General features: G+C 40.2%; 1 protein-coding gene and 1 long non-coding RNA gene across 2 annotated transcripts in view; both read right to left on the bottom strand.

Annotated features, from left to right (window-relative positions):
- nectin3a (nectin cell adhesion molecule 3a) overlaps positions 1–18419 on the bottom strand; it is a 49931-nt gene extending 31512 nt beyond the window's left edge. Inside the window, exon 1 of the mRNA XM_049466928.1 lies at positions 18278–18419. Within this exon, the coding sequence (XP_049322885.1) occupies positions 18278–18365 (88 nt within the window). The 5' untranslated portion in view covers positions 18366–18419. The remainder of the gene's footprint in view (positions 1–18277) is intronic.
- LOC125782569 (uncharacterized) lies at positions 9018–12030 on the bottom strand. Its single transcript, XR_007425283.1, has 3 exons — positions 11046–12030; positions 10439–10739; positions 9018–10395 (listed from the first exon to the last, which is right to left on the bottom strand). It is a non-coding gene; the product is annotated as an uncharacterized LOC125782569 (long non-coding RNA).
- Positions 18420–20581: the final 2162 nt, after the last annotated feature.

The following is a 20581-nucleotide window of genomic DNA, read 5'->3' as shown; positions in this document are numbered from 1 at the left end:
TCCTGTTTCCACCAGAACTGTCCGTCGTGACCATAAATTATTGTGGTCTAAAACCAGGTGTTTCAGTTTCATTGTCCAACCCCTGTATATGAGTATTGTGATGTTACGCTTTGGATAGATTTTTAAAAACACATAACCAATGTTTTAACTTTATTTACTCATTAATGATGTTTAGATGTAAAGATCACTATATCAGTTTTTGTAAAATTTCATAACATTACTAATCCAACCAACACTGTAATAATCTATTATCAAACCCAGGAATCGACTAATCTAACCAGCACAGCGCCATCCATCTGTTATCAAGCCCCAGATGATGATGTACAGCACCGACGAGGCACTACTGGAACAGCTTCCACAACCCCTGAATGACTCTGTTTACTACCCCTAAATACACAGAACTTGAGAAAGCAGGGTGTCTTTAGTGATATAATGGTGTCTGAGCCGGTCTGTGTGGCAGGAGCAGCTGCCACCTGTCCTCTACTAAACACACCACCCCCAACATACACACACACACACACACACGCACACACACACACAAACCCTGTATAAACAAGCGCATTGCTCCAGCTCTTCACCAAGGACGGAGATCAGTGCTGGACGACAGTGACACACTGCAATAACACCTCAAACCACAAAGCGCCAGGCTTTGGAAATGCTTGGCACGCTCGGGCAGTTAATGCTGCCAAGGATGCCCCCGCCCACTCTGTGGCATTTACAGCATGCTGTACCTGTGTCCTAGGTCTGTACCGGTGCTGTTCTTTGTGGCCCGGTGAAGCGAGTCCCCCCGGTTCTGCAATGCAGGACAGATGGCTGCTGCCGCGGGTGCCTGTACACCTGCCACGTGCCACAGCGGAACACTACCACTCCAACAGCATCAGCTGTAACTGCGGCAACCGAGCAACCCCTTACCATCCTCAGCTCAGTAACCAGACAGTACACCATCTACAGATCTACACACTGAACAGCCCTACTGTACACATTTTACTGCTTTAAACTGCTGCACACACACGCTACACACAATGCACACACCACACACACACGCTACACACGCTACACACACACACACAGCTCACGCTACACACACTGCACATGCTATACACACGCTGCACACGATAAACATATCCTACACATTAAACAGTCCTACTGTAGCTTCACACACAATACCGCTTTAAACTGCTGCTACTGTCCACACTAGACACACACGCTACACACACACTGAACATGCTACGCACAAAGCTCATGCTACACTAGTGCTGGACGATATGGCCAAAATTTATATCACGATATATTCCTTAAATTTCGGTCGATACGATATAATTTCGATATCGATAAATACTTTGAAGGCCTCAGAAAAAGAATCCCTGCAATCTCTGCAGCTTGCACTGCAAATTTAAATTATTATTTAACTGTGTATTTGCACTTTTTGTATCAATCTATCTAATGGAAATCTGTACCTACTACTGTATGAAAATGTTTTTTAAGTCTTTGAAACCTCCTTTCACAAAAACTTTAATACTTTAGAAATAAAAGTAGTCAAAATAAATCAATGCTCAATTTTATTTGCATATAGCAAAATAATAACATGACATCCCTGTCAAAAATAAGCCTATATAACTATTACAAATAAAAATAACTTTAAATGACAACAGAGGCAGAGCTTCTTATTCATTGTAAACAAATTTAACAGATTAAAACAAAAGTGTTTTAACTAGGATATATAATACAAGAAGCCTTTATATACATAAAAGCAACAAGATTTTCCCGTCAAATAAACAAACCTATAGGATTTTTCAACTATAAATAACTTAGTGACAACATAATCTATTAAAGTGCTTCAGCCAGAATACAAGAGGTATCCAACATGATATCAACGGCAAATAAACAAACCTAAAGGATTCATAAACTTTAAATAACTTAGTTTCAACATAATCTATTAAAGTGCTGTAGTCAGAATACAATAGGTATTCAACATGATATCCACGTCAAATAAACAAACCTAAAGGATTCATAAACTTAAAATAACTTACCGTAGTTTCAACATAATCTATTCAGTGCTTCAGTCAGTATAAGGAAAATATTGTATGTAGTGAAGATGCTTGAGGTGGTGGAACAGATTAGATGTATTAACGTTACGCTGCTTGTCGGCTCCACTCACCGGCACAATTTGCAGCAAAGCGGCTGGGCGAGCGGACCCGCGGCTGGGCGAGCGGACCCGCGGCTGGGCGAGCGGAGGCGCGGATGAGCGAGCGGACTCGCGGCTGGGCGAGCGGAGGCGCGGATGAGCGAGCGGACCCGCGGCTGGGCCAGCGGAGCCGCGGATGAGCGAGCGGAGGCGCGGATGAGCGAGCGGACCCGCGGCTGGGCGAGCGGAGCCGCGGACGAGCGAGCGGACGCGCGAACGGGCGAGCGAAACAGCGGCTGACCGAACCGAGTCTACCCTAGCCTTGGATCCGCTCGTCCCGGCTCCGTTTCGAGACATTTTAGATGCGTAGCGGAGCGGACCTGAACCTAACCTAGCCTAGCCTAGCCATTTTAACCTAGCCTAGCCTAGCCTATCTGGCTACGTGCCTGTGTGATTGCGTCATCACGCACTGAGGTAGCACAGCTATGGGGGCTGAATGTGTTTGGCTCTGCGGCGAGCTGACGCCAGTAAAAAACGCCTGTCCGTGACAGATTCTGTACATAATACATATCGATATACCACAAAAGTGATATCACCGTTATTGAAACATTTCTTATCGCGATAAATACCGATATCGAATTATTGTCCAGGCCTATGCTACACACACTGTACACGCTACACACACAGCTCATGCTACACACACACCTCATGCTACATGCACTGTACACGCTACATACACACTGCACATGCTACACACACTGTACACGCTACGCACACTGCACACGCTACACACACAACCCATGCTACACACTGTACATGCTACGCACACAGCTCATGCTACACACAGTACATTCAATGCACATGCTACACACTGTACATGCTACACACACAGCTCATGCTACACACTACATACAAAGCACATGTTATAAAACGGTGCACATGCTACAAATATTCCACACGCTACGCACACTGCACAAGCTACAGACACTACACACATTAAACGCCAGAGACTCTCCACATGCTACAGACACTACACACGATACACATGATGCATACGCTACAGACACTTCACAGTGTTGCAGGTGAGCAGAGTTTGGGAAAGTGAGAAGCCTTGGGTGTGATGGGGAGCTTAGGGGAGGGAGGGAAGCACTGGGCAGTGTTGGGAAGTGGTGCGGAGCGTAAGGGAGGGTTGGGTAGTGTGAGGAGTGTTTGATTGAGGAGTGTGCGGAGCGTTAGGGAGGATTGGGGAGTGTGCGGAGCGTTAGTGGTGTGGATACACAGTAAAATTAGCAGTGCTGGATCAACACCTAAAGAGTTAACTGTAACACTCCTTCGGAGCACATATGGTCCCACTCTACAGAGAGTAAAAATTACACTGATAGCAGTGTTAAATGTTAAGGGTTAATATGACACTGTGCAGTGTACCACTTACTCATGCTAGTGTTGTTCATTAGTGTTATAGCAACATCTAAAGAGTTCATTTTTACACCGTTTGGAGTATATATGGTCCCACACTACAAAAAGTGTTAAACTTAGTATTAATGACATTGAATAGTGAAAATTAAATAAAACAAAAAGACAAAAACGTGTCATTTTTATTGTTCAGGTTCTTGTTTTTTTTTTATTTAAAATGCATAACATTTAAACACATTCATAGATATGAATCAAGTTGCAGTAGGTTACAAAACAGTAGCGCAAAACTTACCCATTGCGTAGTTTAAGGTGGACCATAAAAAAATCCACCTTAAATGGTAGCTATAGAAGTTATCTAGCTAGCCTACATGCTGGGACTTCAAATGGCAGAATTTAACAACCGTGCCATTTAGCTAGATAGCTAGCAATGGTTTCCTGAAAGAACTTTTCAATTTCGCCTCAGCTAGCAATATAATGTGATAAGTTGCTCATTTCACGTAAGCTAAGGCTAGCTAGCTAGCTAACTTAGCTAACCTAGCTTTTCCTGGCAAGAGGTTCCCCATTTAACCCAAGTTAAAGCTAGCTAACACTACGTTAGCTGTTACTTGAGCGCACTTTCCCACACTTTTTGTGTAACTTGTGAGAAGTCTTCCACCTCACGTAAGCTAGCTAACCAGCTAGGTTAGCTGTTTCTTTTAAGAAGTCCCTATTTAACATTAGCTAGCTGAGCAAGTTTAGTTGTTTAAGAGAGCATGGGTTAATTCTTTTCCTCAGCTATCTTGGCTAACCAGTTTATTGTGAGAAATTTCTAACTAACTAACTAAAGTGCATTCTGAGACTTTGTATTACTACAAATGGCACCAAAGTCAGTCTCCGTTGCAGGCTAGCTTGCTAACAAAAACACACACTAGAGCTGTGAAAAAAGTAGCCCAAAAAGGATTCCACAGGATTAATGGAATTGCATGTAAACAATATTTAGAATAAAAAAAACACATTTAATAAATGGTAAAACAATAAAAAATATATTTAATGTCACTACTTATCAAATTCGAGAGTTTAGGGAAAGAGACACACCTGTTGCTATCGCTGAATCAGGAAGAAAATAGCAGCTGATGATGTTTGAGTGTGGCGAAATTTGGAGGCGGAGCTTGTGAGACAGAATACACTGGGAGGAGTTGAAATCTGTTAACTCTGGCAAATAATGCCAACTTTATTTAAATTGTAACACTGAGAGTTGTGAAGATAACACCCAGGGAGTCAAAAAATGTTTACACTGTGATTTTAATACTATAGATTTTACTGTGTAGCATTGAGCAGTGTTGGGAAGTGTGTGGAGAGTTAGAGAACGTGAGACGCGTGGGGAGGGAAGGGTAATAGAGGGTAAGAGTGTAGATCAGAGGATCGGTGGAGTGAGAGCTCGGCGAGTACAGAGGAAACAGGAATGAACGGAAACAATGCAGGAAGAAATTAATGATACCGATCCGCTGAGCCTCGACTCCACTAACTACAACAAGCTGTTCCCGAGCTCATGCTGTAAACCTGAGCCGGCCGTTCACATTCCAGAGCCCGGTCCAGTCCAATCGGCCCAGTGTGACCTGCTGCTGACCCGCCGGTCCCAGAGACATCTCAACTACATCTACCAGAGATCTGCTGCCCTCAGAACCCATATCTGATCAGCACAAGGGGGAACACAATGCAGGAGGGGTGATGTGAAGGCCTCAGTGGTTTGTTAGAAAAAACTAGTGAACAAACAGCATTATGGAGACCAAGGAACTCACCAGACAGGTTACAAATTAGGTTCTACGGTTACCTAGGGTTAGGTTATACATATCCCAAGGAGCACTGTTGAACCCATCATCCAAAAACAGAAAAAATATTCCAATCTGGCCTATATGGAAGAGTGGCAAGAAGAAAAACATTGTTGTAAAAAAAAGACATACAGTATTGCAGATTGCCACAAGCCTTGTAGAAACAGCAAACATATGGTAGAAGTTGCCTTGGTCAGATGATACCAAATTTGAACTTTCTGGCCTAAATGCAAAGCGCTATATGGGGAAGAAATGTAATACTGCTCATCACCCTGAACACACTACACTGTGAAACTTGGTGGTGGCAACATCCTGCTGTGGGGATCCTTTACTTTCGCAGGGATGGGAAAACTGGTCAGAGTTGATAGGAAGATGAATGGGGCTAAATACAGGACAATCCTGGAAGAACCTGTTGGGGACCTTCCAGCAAGACAATGACACCTGAACATACAGCCAGAGCTACAGTAAGATAATTTAGCTAATGTTTAAGAATGACCTTATGTACCATACATAAAACCTCAATTCTTCTGCATGAACAACTTCTAACAAATTAGCAGAGCAAACTGAATAATCAAATTTGCTGCTTGAGTGAATTAAAATCATGTATTGATTTTTTAATTTTTATGAAAACATATGATAATGGTAAAGTGTGAACATTTTAAACTGATGCTGCGCTGATGTCACACTAATGCTAAATTGATGCTGAACTGATGCTTAACTAATGCTGCACTGATGTTGCAATGATGCTGAACTGATGCTGCACTTATGCTGTACTGATGCTAAACTGAAGCTGAACTTATGCTGTACAGATGCTAAACTGAAGCTGCACTTATGCTGTACTGATGCTAAACTGATGCTGCACTGATGCAAAATTGATGCTGAACTGATGCTTAACTAATGCTGCACTGATGTCGCAATGATGCTAAACTGATGCTAAACTGATGCTGCACTGATGCTAAATTGATGCTGAACTGATGCTGAAATGAAGCTGCACTGACGCTGCACCGACGCTGCACTGATCGTAAACTGATGCTGCACTGATGTCACACTAATGCCGAACTGACACGCACTGACGCTGCACCGATGCTGCACTGACGCAGCACTGATGCTAGATTGACACTGCACTGATGCTGCACTGATGTCGCCCTGATGCAGCACTGATGCTGGATTGACACTGCACTGATGCTGAATTAACGCTGTATTGATGCTGCACTGACGTTGCACTGATGCTAACCTGATGTCGCTGTGATGCTGCAGCAGCTGATAGCATTAGTAGCCTCCTTTGCTCAGATCAGATCAATGATGCTGCAGGCAGATCAGAAAACAGTGAGTCCAGCCCTGTGTACAGCCCCGGGGGTGGTGGCGGTGGTGGGGGATAATATAATGTTTATATAATAATAACCATCATTAAGATTGCAGGACATGTGGCTGCATTTAATACATGGCGAGCTCCAGCAGAGATTACAAGCTAAACTAGAGAATGCGGTTTCTGCAGAAACTGTGAAATGGATTGCAGTTCAGCAGAGCTGCTGTGGTTGCTAAGCTGTTGCTAGGTGTTGCTATGCTACTGGTGTTTGTTGCTGGGGTGTTGATAAATGGTTGGCTAAATTTATATGTGCTTAACATTCAGCTAATCACTCAGTTTAGCATTCAGATGGTGACAAAACAGGCCCCCCCCTACTACCTGCACTCACTTCTATAGATCTATGTTACCTCCCGCCCACTGCACTCCTCCAGTGAACGTCACGCAAAACTTTACCAAACATTCACACAAAGCAATCCAGACTGTTCTCCTACCGAGTTCCCCAATGGTGGAACAAACTACCTTCCACTACCAGATCAGGAGCGTCCCTCGCTATCTTTTTAAAAAACTCCCGAAGACTGAGCTCTTTAAAGAGCACTTCCTCTCCTAACACCTCTCACAAACTACTTCTAACCTCATTTTCCTTCTTTATAACCAATATCACCTGTTGACCTGCCTAAAATGTTTTTTACCTTGAACTTCTATGTCCTCTATTGCTAATGTACATCATTATTATTTGGATAAAAGCGTCCACTAAATGCAATGCAATGTAATGTAATGTAATGTAACTCCAGACTAATTGAGCTGATGAGCGTCTTGCTGCAATCTGTAGGAACGTAAGTAAATCAGATCGGCTAAATCAGAGAAAGATCGGTCGATCCCCGATCACGTATTTTGGCTGAAAATCAGCCGATACCAATACATAGCCGATTGATCTTTCCATCTCTATTTAAAATGTGATTACAGGATGAATGGAACAAAATAACGTCATCACTAGGTATCCTCAGTAGGGATGCACAATAATACTATAATTATATTGACATTAGCTGATAATTGCTTGGACAGTATTTCAAACTTATATTTTCTGACATAAAAAGACCAAGTGATGCTGGCTGCACTATGACAACTGGCCAATACTGTCTTGCTGCTTCACATTTGTTTTAAAGTTATATGGCACTGGGGTACAGTGCTGGGTGATTATGGCCTAAAAAAACAATATTTACATAAAAATCTGATTTTCGATTATAATCAACCAACCCCCGACAAATAAATGGAGAAACTCACACACTGATGGACACTATATTATACGCAGGTATGTAACTGAAAATAAATAACGTACTAAACATTTCACAGAAGAAACTTTGAAGGAGAGATTATTATTGTTTTCCACAATGAATCACAGATCCTCACCAGAGAGCAAAGGCTGCAGTTTTTACAAACGGTGAGATTTATTTTTAGGTGCGACATATGCTTTATCCCACCGGGTGTTTGTGTTAAAAAGCTGGAACTATTTTTGTATGAGCTCAGGAATGTTTACAAAATATGCGCTCGTTAGTTTGTGGAAGGCGCCGGTAACCAGGGTAAGAGGGATAAACACTTCAGAAATGAGGAGCGTTTTCAGATATTTTAGATTAAAAATATAAAATGTCTGTAGGCACACAGAGACACAGACACAGGGAGTGAATGAACTCAAAAAGGTACCTTTATTTAGGTTCGAATGTTCTCCACCAAACACAAAAACACACCGGTCCAGTGGGGCTCTAGGTGTTAACTTGTGACTTTCAGTCTTTTAAAGGTCCGTTCTGCCTCGGCCTTCCTCTCACCTGTAGCGTCTCTCTGAGTGAGGGCTGAGGCTGAGTCTTTATGCGTTCTCTGATAGAGCTGCCTGCTCTATCAGTACTCATTCAGATCAGCTGGGACAGGCAGGAGCTGCGCCTCCACTTGTCACACTATGTAAAATTGTGATTAATGCATTTTGAGAATCGTATTTAAACTGTAATTCGAATAAACAAAATGAATCGTGAAAATCGCCCAGCACTACTGGTGTATGTAGTCTCTCTGTAAGTTATAAATGTGTATATTGTCATCATCAGATAATTACATGTGTAATATCAGATATCGGCATTGGCCCAGAATTCCCACAGCTGTGTGAGAAACAAAATAATAAAATGTACAGAAAAAAATTGGTCAAACATACCAAGTGCAAGGAAATGTATATGGTAAACCAAGGTTTCTAGGGTCAAACCAGGGCCAAACCAGAGGAAACTCTGCAGATTCTGCAGACTGAGGCCCCAGGAGCACAGCAGTTGTCCAGTTTGGACAACATGGCCCACTGTGGGCATTTTCTTGGTCAGATGGTGTCAACTCTACCTCAATCCACTTTACTACCTTGTTACTTGCCCTACCCTCGATTTAACCCCACTCTACCTTGATCTGCCTCATTTTAACTCTTTCCACAACACTCTACCTCTCTCTACCCACAGTCTACCTCACTCTGCCTCTCTCTACCTCTTTCTACCATGATGGTACAGATGCAGCTCTGCTCTAAATGAGCTCTTCAGATTGAACAGCCTGAGAATCCTGTTCCTGTTCAGAACTCCTCGTTAAAATCTTCCACAGCAACAAACAACTACAAAGCCAGATCAGACCGGCATCATCAACAATCACACTCTGTTTAGGAGAGACAATGGCTGGAGGACACTGTGAGAACAGTGACAACACAGAACTCAACCCAACAGCCAATCAGTGTCAACCTGGCCCAGTAACAGCATCGCACTGAAATCACTGGGCTCCACCTCGAGGTTCTGAGATCTCGGGTCTTTGAAGTTCGTCTGTGATCTGTTTGCAACTCCAGCGAGCTTCACAATCCAATCAGAACTTCTGATTTTTACTTTTTTTGTACTAATTTAATTTATGATTTTGACCCAAATATGTTTTTTTGTGAATGGAAATATCTGAAACTATTAATCTTAAACTATAAATATGTCAGTAAGTCTTATGACTAATGTTATAGCTATTTATAATTACTAATCATTTTATGCCACTGGTACAGTGACAATTAAATACCACAAAGATGCACCTCTACACCCATTACATCCATTTAAAAAGGCATAAACTAATATTATAAATATTCAACTATTATAATTGCAATATAAATTTGTTTTAATATCATTATACAATCATGAAAAAACTACAAATAAAAAAATATGGTGGTCATACCCAACTAGGAGGATCAGAATGTTTTACCACATTGGAAACTGATTCCAGGCTCCAAGCTGGAGAGGAAAAGAAAATGTGCTTTCAAATTCAATTAAACTGCAGTGTTTTGCATAAAAATGGATTCTAAAAGGACCCCAGTGAGAGACGGCTGCTAATCGTTTGCTAATCGTTAGAGTGATGTTGGCTTAAGCAGTGCTGACACTGCAAACTCTCGCCAAGCCAATCAGTGACTGTTTTACTCTGTGCTCTGAGTCGATGCTAGCCAGCTTCATAACACATTAATGCCACAGTGTCTAATAACATTACAGCTCCCTACGATTCCATCTCAAACACCCAGCAACACCATAACAATCACCTGGGATACCATCTCAACCACCTAGCAACACCATAACAATCACCTGCGATCCCATTTCAAACACCTAGCAACACCATAACAATCACCTGGGATACCATCTCAACCACCTAGCAACACCATAACAATCACCTGCGATCCCATTTCAAACACCTAGCAACACCATAACAATCACCTGGGATACCATCTCAAACACCTAGCAACATTATAACAATCACCTGGGATACCATCTAAAACACCCAGCAACACCATAAAACTCACCTGGAATACCATCTCAACCACCTAGCAACACCATAACAATCACCTGCGATTCCATCTCAAACACCTAGCAACACCATAACAATCACCTGGGATACCATCTCAAACACCTAGCAGCATTGTAACAATCGCCTGCAATCCCATCTCAACCACCTAGCAGCATCTTAACAATCACTTGCAATCATATCTCTACCATCTAGCTACATCTTAACGATCATCTGCAATCTCATCTCAACCACCTAGCAGCATCTTAACAATCACCTGCAATCCCATCTCAAACACCAAGCAACACCATAACAATCACCTGGGAAACCATCTCAAGCACCTAGCAACATCTTCACAATCACCTAGGATATTAACTTAACTACCTAGCAACATCATTATGATCATCTGCGATCCCATCTCAACCACTTAGCAACACCATAACAATCACCTGCGATCCCATCTCAACCATCTAGCTACATCTACGATCATCTGAGACACCATCTCAACCACCTAGCAACACCATAACCATCACCTGTGATCCCAGCTCAAGCACCCAGCAACACCAATCATCTTAACAATCACCTGCAATCCCATCTCAACCACCTAGCAGCATCTTAACAATCACCTGCAATCCCATCTCCACCACCTAGCAACATCATAAAAATCACTTGCAATACCATCTCAACCACCTAGCAACACCATAACAATCATCTGCGATCTCATCCCAAGCATCTAGCAACATCAAGCACATCTGCACTTTCATTTTGGTGGACTCCTATCACTGGGTATTAACAAAAGGCAAAATCAAGGTCAGCAAAAAAATAATTATTTCATAATTTAGGTCCATATAGTGTATGATAATTTAATGACATAATTATCACGACAAGCTAAATTTAACATTTGTAAAATGAACATTGTTGTTTTTAATCTATAAACTTCGGACAACTTTTCTTCCAAATTCCAAATAAAAATATTGTAATTTAGAGCATTTATTTGCAGTAAATGAGAAACGGCTGAAATAACAAAAAAGATGCAGAGCTTTCAGACCTCAAATAATGCAAAGAAAACAAGTTCATATTCATAAAGTTTGAGAAATCTTTTGAGAAAATATTTGTTGGAATAACTGTTTTTTTATTACAGTTTTTGTGCATCTTGGCATGTTCTCTTCCACCAGTCTTACACACTGCTTTTAGATAAATTTATACCACTTGTGGTGCAAAAATCTAAGCAGTTCAGCTTGGTTTATTTGGCTTGTGATCATCCATCTTCCTCTTGATTATATTCCAGAGGTTTTCAATTTGGTAAAATCAAAGAAACTCATCATTTTTAAATGTTTCATCTTTTTCCAGAGCTGTACATATTTAATGCCATATATTGATAATGTATCACAAATGAAAACAATACGATATATCACCACATTGATATCTTGGTCCTGCCGGGCGCTGTGCTGCCAGCGGTCCAGGTCACTACATTACATTCTCTAATGGGTTCTGTAACAGTGCCGGTCCTCCTGAGTGTCACATCTGCCAGCAGAGTTCCTGGGCACCGCGCTCAACCCCCCCACCCCAGCAACCACTGTACCCACCCCCCCACAGCTCACCCCAACACTCATCTGCTGATGGCTCTCCTTCAAAAGAGCCTTTTAACGGGATTGGCAGGTTTCGGGACGCTGCAGGTCTAAGTGAGATTAAAATGAAGAACAAAGACGGCTGAGGGTGGGGGGGGCACAGGGGGGCATGAGGTGAGACTGACTTTCCTTCAGTTCAGACCAGATTCAGAGTGTTTACACAGAGAAAATATATACGGACATAATAAAACGAAAGCAAATAGAACGGAAGCATACACAAATCAAGCATAACATTATGACCGCCTACATTTTTCTACACTTCACTAATCATATAGTTCACTTTGTAGTTATATATATAACTATAGTATATATAACATTTCAGATTTTAGTTCTGTATCTTTTTCTCTATATGCTTCATTATTACCCTCCTTTCACACTGTTTCTCAATACTTAAAACCCCACAGGAGAGAAAACTACCACAGAGCAGCTATTATTATTATTTGGGTGGTGGGTCGTTATTCTCAGCACTGCAGTGATTAGCACTGATTAGCATGGTGGTGGTGTATGAGGTGTTAGTGTGTGTTGTGATACGAGTGGTACGAGTGGATCAGATGCAGCTGTGCTGTATGTCAGTGTCACTGCTGCAATGAGAATAGTCCGCCAACAGTGTCCTGTGGGCAGAGTCCTGTACCCACTGATGAAGGACTAGAGTAAGAGCAACACTGTAAACTGTGCAGCAACAGATTCAAAGCTTTTGTCTCTGACCTTATTTATCTAAAAGGTGGAGCAGCTGTAGGTATGAGTGTGTAATACAGTGGAGGACTGTGAGTGATTAAAACCTCCAGCAGCACTGCTGTATCTGATCAGAGTTGCCATGAATTAGGATTGTTTTTTTGGCCACCTCTAACCCTGCGTTCACACTGGAACAAGACGAGTCGCTTGTGTCACCCCACATTTTTCGCTTCTGGCGTGTCAAGCTCAACGCTCGCGTGTATCTTGTTCCAGCCTCCGACAAGAAAAAAGGCACAAAAATGGAATCACTTGCCCACTTTATTCTACAGCTATAACTCCCGAGCTTGCTAGACTCTTTGATTTACCTGCACTGGAAACGCAGCCGTTCCTGCAGATCAACGTGGGTCCACCCCATTCACCAGAATAAACAGCGAAAATTTCATAGAACAGAAGCCTGAGGACCTCGGACTGACTTGTATGTGATTGGTCCAAAGAAAAGCTAAAAGCCAATCGGGTTAGAATGTCGCTTCACCGTGTCATAATTCATTTGCAAAAAGTTTCAACTCCGTGTCGCTCTGCCGCATTGTCGCCTCTCGCGTTTCGCGGCGACAAATCACACCCTGCCATAAGAAATGAATGGTTGCCTTTAGCTTTGTCGCTTTCCAGTGTAAACGCAGGGTTAAAATTACAGTGGCTGGCAAAAAAAATTAAAAATACAAAAAACAACAAAAAATCACAATGTAACCAGAAATTACAAGGTGATAAAAAAATTGTTAAAGAAGAGAGAAGAGAGTTCAGGAGGGGCAAGAACAGAAATCAGTACGTAAAAGTATATATATATTTTTTTTTTTGCTAATTATGTTGCTATTCTTGACTGGGAGAATCCCCTGGGTAGGATTTCCTTAATTTTTTATCTTTTTAAAGAAGTAAAATTACAGCTTGAAACTCACTGCAGCGCTCCACTGGGATGTAATAGGAGGAATAGCGGTGCTCTCGTGTCTGTGCCGGAGCTCCTCTGAGCTCAAACCAGACTCTGTAAGTTTTCTTAGGCGGCTGCGACCAACGCTCGCGAGAACTGCGACCTGCTTTCTGACCTTTAGTTCTAACAGTTCTACAAGCACTACTGGTTCATTCTTTACAAACTAACATACAGACACTCTGGCAGAAGCTGGAAAGAGACCGAATATGTCTGTGAAAGCCAGAAAACGAGAAAGAGAAACTAATCGGACTGAAACATTTATTACACTTTGCAACTGTAGGGGGAGCCCACGAGCACAAAATCTCAATCCTACCTAGTGGGGCTTTAAAGGGTAAATAGCAATATTGATAATAAATACATTATAAACAAAATACTAAGTCGTACACTCAGTTGTTTGGCTATTTGCTTTGAATGTGTGACAGACATATATTTTGGGCTAGTTTAAGCGTCTGAAAGGTGGGTTTTAGACTTACTTTGGGCTGGATATTTGTGTTGGACCTGGCAACCCTGTATCTGATCCACTTGTACCATCAGCACAAAAACACGCTAACACCTCATACACCACCATCATGCTAATCAGTGCTAATCACTAAAGTGCTGAGAATAACAACACACCACCCAAATAATAATAGCTGCTTTGTGGTGTTTTCTCTTCTGTGGGGTTTACATTATTGAAGAACAGGGTGAAAGGAGGATAATAATAAAGTACACAGAGAAACAGATACAGAGTGTTCTATATGATCAGTGCAGCTAAAAAAAACAGATGGGGTGTACAAGCAAGGAGGTGGTCATAATGTTATGCATGATCAGTGTATATTAATAATGACTGGGCCTGCTGATCTGCACCAGCCAGATAAATGTCACTGCTGGATGCTTTGTGTTAGCATTAGCAATAGCCTGTGTCTGCTACCCAGCTGCTTTAATGACCTCTTACTGGCACTGTTATTACTAATCACTACAATCACAATACTCTGCTGTCCACTCATACTCATCCGTACCTCAGAGTGGTTATTTCACCCTCGTCATGGCAGTGGTTCAGTTCTGGTGCTGGAGATCCACAGGACCGGGCTTCCTCTGTGTGTTATACTGTATTCTGTACTGTATTATTTTGTTAGTTTTGGTTTCACGCTGCAGTTTAGTGACTGAGTGACTAAACAATTTACTACATCCTGACATCATTACCTACATAGGCAGAGTCTTCCTCCACACTGATTGATTTGTAGAGTAGCCTTTCCACACTGAAAAAATGATGCGTAAGATTTACTTTTAAAAAGTTTCGCAACATTCTGCATTTGCTTTTTTAAAGTACATTTAATTTCACATAAATTTAAGTAACTTTAACTCGATTTCAAGACTTAAATGTTACACAGAGTAAATGAACTGAACTATATGAACGAAACTTTACTTAATTAATTTTTGCTGAATTAATCCTTTCCTTTATTAAACTTTCCTTTATTTATTTTTTGCTGAATCAATCCTTTCTTTTAGTAACCTTTACTTAATTTCTGCATACATTATTACCTAATTACAATTACTTTATTCATGCAATATTACAGAAATTTAAATATTTTTAGTTAAAACACAAATTCAAATATTTACACAATCTAAAAGATTTAGTTTGTAAACGGACCAAGTCTCACTGTCTCAAGAAATGGATGGCATGTAATACATTTGTATACTAAAAAGAATGTATTACATGCCATCCATGTGTTGGGACAGTGTAATATGTGTGTTTTAACTAAAAATATTAAAATTTCAGGAACTGTAATATATTATGTATCAAATTATTTGAGTGATATTGAATAAATTAAGTAATTGTAATTACGTAATATTGTATGTAACATTTAAGTCTTGAAACCGAGTTAAAGTAACTTAAAATTATCTGAAATTAAATTTACTTAAAAAAAGCAAATGCAGAAAGTTGTGAAACTTTTTTAAGTAAATTTTACTCATAATTTTTTTCAGTGCAGGTGTTCTGCTGAAAACTGCCTCCCAGCCAGAATCTGAGTCCCTTTGAGCTAATGAGTCAGGCATTAGTTATTTTATGGCACATCAAGTTCTGATCCTTTGTTTTTGCCCCAGTGTTCTAGCAGAGCGCCCTCTAGGTGCCAGTAATGCACATTTTTTCCAGTCCACAGCAGTTTAGAGCCTGTGTGAAACTATTTTACAGTGGAACACAAACTTCTATAACTTTTAGAGTTGTAACTGTCTTTAGCCCTATGTAGATGGGATTCGTTTCTCATGGGGTCCTGGGGTCATTTTCTCTTTTATGAGGGGTCCTCTGTGATTTTATTCCTTTTCAGAACGACCATGTAAGTGTTTTTTCTCAGACATCCTCTGAAAAAAAATACAGGCTGAGCTACCTACTGTTTTTTGCTGAATTAATTTTAGTCCCGTCACCTTATGTTCAATAAAATAGCTATTTGTTCACTGCAACGCACCGTAATTAAAATCCCATCCGGATAGGGCTTTTAAGTCAATTTTCCTACATTTATTTGCTTTGTTTGCCATTCTTACAACTATTGCAGGAACACTCAGTTTTATTAATGAGAGTATTCCACAAATTGCTTTAATTTTAGAACTATACTAAACAGCTTGTTCTGACTGCTATGAGCAGCAAATTTGCTGAATCAGGCATGTACATAGTAACATATATGGACAGATGCAGGACCAGGACTAAGAGTTAGTATTTTAAGGTGGGGTTCTGGGTTTGTGGCCCTGCATTGATGGTGTCCACCACTGATCTGTGCTTTTATATTCTAACACACTTCTGGCAGGTTTTTCCGGAGTGTATGTGTGTGGGGAGTATACAAAAGGCCCCTAATCTTAAACAAGTTTTCTAGGAGCTTTTAAATACTTTTTCTTTTACAAAAACATTTATATATTTACAGAGAAAGGTAGCCAGGCCTAGCAAAAGCTAGCTGAGTTAGCATTTCTATCCTAGCCCTGTACAGTTCATAACCTTCAGCCAATTTGCCGTAAAGGGAGTAAACTGTGATTTTATGTGACTAAAGAGTAAAAATGCTGTTACTTAAACCTAAACCTGCTGTTTCTTGTCTGTCTGCTCGCTTTCTCCCTCACAACCTGCACTATAAAAAACCTAACTTGGGTAAAACTGTTCAAGAGCAAAAATTTGGAGCATCTCAAATAGAATAGCAATCCAGAGTGCAACATTTTCAGTAAACCTTCCTATGATCTTTGAACCTAATCTCCAGGAAGTCTTAACCTGATTCTCCATCAGCGCTGAAATGTAATCCGTTACTAGGCGTAATCTTTCTTTGTAAAACCGTATGGTTTGCCCCAGTTCCCGTCCCAGCTTATCTCTGTTTACTGGCCACTAAAGATTTACAATGGGAACAGTGGGTAAGGTTCATCTGGAACACAGGCAGTTTCCTGCCTCCAGTTTCCTGAGTTTTCCTGCTACACCTGTACCAAATCTCCACCCACTCCTACAGCTTCACCCACTCCCCCACCTCTAAACAGTCCTACAGCCCCACCCACTTTTAGTCTCTACCCACTCCTACAGCTCCGCCCACTTCAACAGCTCCATCTACTTCTACAGCTCCACCCACCCCTTCTGCTCCAGATAAAAAACATAGAAGGCTGTATTTACTAATAGTGTAAATAGTGTGAACAGTGTTAATAGTGTGAATAGTGTGAACAATGTAAACAGTTTAAATAGTTTAAATGGTGTAAATGAAGGGAACAGTGTAAATGATCTGAACAGAGTAAATAGTGTAAATAAAGTGAACAGTATAAACAGTGTGAATAATGTAAAGTGTAAAACAGTGTAAATGGTGTAAACAATGTAAATAATGTGAACAATGTAAATAGTGTGCGCATTGTAAACAATGCAAATAACATTAACAGTATAAACAGTGTAAATAGTGTGAACAGTGTGAACTAGTAAAAATAGTGTGAACAGTGTGAATAGTTTGAACAGTGTGAAAGGAGTAAACAGTGTGAATAGTGTAAACAGTTTGAACTAGTGTGAATAGTGTGAACAATGTGAAAAGGGTAAACAGTGTGAATAGTGTTAACAGTGTGGAATCGTTTGAACAGTGTAAATAGTGTAAATGTGAATAGTGTAAATAGTGTGAACTAGTGTGAAAAGTGTACATAGTGTGAACTATTGTAAAAAAAAAAAGTGAACAGTGTGAATAGTATGAACTAATGTGAACAGTGTAAATAGTTTGAACAGTGTAAAACTAGTGTGAATAGTGTGAGGAGTTTAAACAGTGTCAAAAATAGTGTAAACAGTTTAAACAGTGTAATTAGTGTGAACAATGTGAAGAGTTTGAACAGTGTGAAAGTTCAGGTCAGAGCTGCCAGTCCGTGCCAGTCTACTGTAATCTCCGCATTAATAATCACGGGTAATGATAACACATACCCAGCTAATCAGCATCGCTACACACCGCACTCCGGAACCGATCTCCCGGTACCGGTTCCGTTATGTGGAGCTGAAGTTCCCGGTGAGTTAGGTTAGTGGGGAGGGGGAATCAGACCGGTAAACGCAGGGAAGGACGGTCAGCTTACCAGAAAGCGCGAGCAGCAGCAGGCCGGTCCGCAGCGCCGCCGGTACCGGAGTAAATCCCGGGGGAGATCCGCGACCCACCGCCATCATTCCCCAACACCACCGACTCCGCAGCGCGCGGAGAACCGACTCACCGAACCTCGCACAACCCCAGCACAGGGGGCGGGGTCACTGAGTTTGGGGGCGGGGCAATCGTGATTGGGCGGAGCGTGTCGCGCTGAGTCACGCCTCCTCAAGAACAAATAAAAAAATAAAAAATGATAAACAGTTTATTTACTGGTTCACACATTAATATAATATCACATAATATTTACAAAGTAATTCATATTCTAGCCACATTATTTGTCATAAAAACTTTTTTTATATATATTTAATTCATAGTATAATAAATTGATATTTATCAAATTATTTTTCTCCGTTTGTCGTTTTAATCTGTGTTTTCTTAATTTCAATATATTTTCCATGTTGCATTTTACCAAACAAATTGCTCCAAATACAAATATACAATTTGCTTTAAATACTAGTCTGTTATAGTGATGTGTGTGAAATTTTTTGGGTTATTTCTTCTTTTTTTTTTTTTTGCTGGTGTTTGCTCACCTGTTAGTGTGTGTTTAGTACTGTGAGCTGCATTTTAAAGGAATTAAATCTGTTACATAAATATTCATATTTGTAACATTTTAGTTTTTTGTAATTAATATCGTATTATTGTTATTGTTTTATTACTATTAATATTAGTATTATATTATTAATAATAGTTGTAGTAGTAGTAGTAGATGTAGTAGTACTACATTTAATTTGACCCATATTGTATGTGTTTTATTTGAGTATATGTAAATATGAACAAATATTCCATAATGTCCAGGTTTATTGGGTTACCAGCAAACAGAAATGCAGCTATAACTGGCAGTATTATTTAGAATCTTTCTTTATATTAAATTATTCCTCCTCTGTGCATCTTCAGAATCACGTGCTAAAAATACAAAAATAAAACAGAATAAAGTGTGAAAGAGCGCCACCTGCTGGACAACCCGACCACTAGCACCCAAAACCTCACACTATAGGCCAGGAATATCAATCAGGGTTAATAATTTAAAGTTCTGTGTGTAGCCCTGCAATTAACTTATCTCAAACAAAATAAATTACATAATACTTAATAATAAATACTGAATAATGTCTAATAGATATTGAATAGTTTATATCAGTATCTAAATAATTTCTAGTAGATACACAATTATTTATTGAATATAATCATTTACTGATACATTTATATTAGTTACAGAATCACTGAATAAAGTTACTGAATTCTTTACCACACCCACTGAATCATTGATATTCAGAAGATACCTTGATACTACTTCTGTACAGATCCAGGTTCTCCTAGAACATCTGACTGCATGGTACAGTGGTATGAAAAAGTTTGGGCACACCTGATCATTTTCATGATTTTCTTTTATAAATTGTTGGCCATTCGAAAAAAAAAAAAAATTCAGTTAAATATACTTAAATTATAAATATTTATATATATTATATATAAATATAAATAACATAGCAGAAGAACTCAGTGATATTTGAGAAGTAAAATTAAGTTAATAGGATTTACAGAAACAAAATTAGGTAGGTACATAAATTTGGGCACAAAAATGACATCAATATTTAGTAGATTTTTTTAGATGTTTTACAAAAACATTACCCTCTAAACGTTTCTAGTGAGACCCTGACTCCAGTGAGACCCTGACTCAGTCAGGTTTTATGGTTTCTGATCATGAACAGCCCACTTTAAATCACACCACATATTTTCAATAACATCCAGGTCTGGGGACTGAGGTGATCATTCCAGATTGTTGTACTTGTTCCTCTGCATGAATGTTTAGTAGATTTAGAGCAGTGTTTGTTTTGGGTCGTTGAAGTATCCAACCCCGGCGCAACTTCAACTTTATCACTGAATCTTAAATGTTGTTCTCAAGAATCTGCTGATATTGACTGAAATCCATAAGACCCTCAACTTTAATAATATTTACAGTACCTGCACTGATCACACAGACCCACAGCATGATTGAACACCACCAAATTTTACTGTGTGTAGCACGTGTTTATCTGTGAAGGCTGTGTTTTTTTTTCCGCCATGCATACCGTCCTCCAAAAAACGTAAAAGTTTAGATTCATCAGTCCACTGCACCTTATTCCAAAAATAAGCTGGCTTGTCTAAATGTGCTTTAGCTTTAACATGCCTCAAGCAACTCTGTTTGTGGCATGTGCTCAGAAAAGGCTTCTTCTGCATTACTCTCCCATACAGCCTCTCCTTGTGT

The sequence above is a fragment of the Astyanax mexicanus genome, chromosome 18 (assembly GCF_023375975.1).
Source record: "Astyanax mexicanus isolate ESR-SI-001 chromosome 18, AstMex3_surface, whole genome shotgun sequence".
Taxonomy (NCBI): Eukaryota; Metazoa; Chordata; class Actinopteri; order Characiformes; family Acestrorhamphidae; genus Astyanax; species Astyanax mexicanus.
Note: the sequence above shows the minus strand (reverse complement) of the source record. Positions and strands in the feature narration are given on the sequence as shown.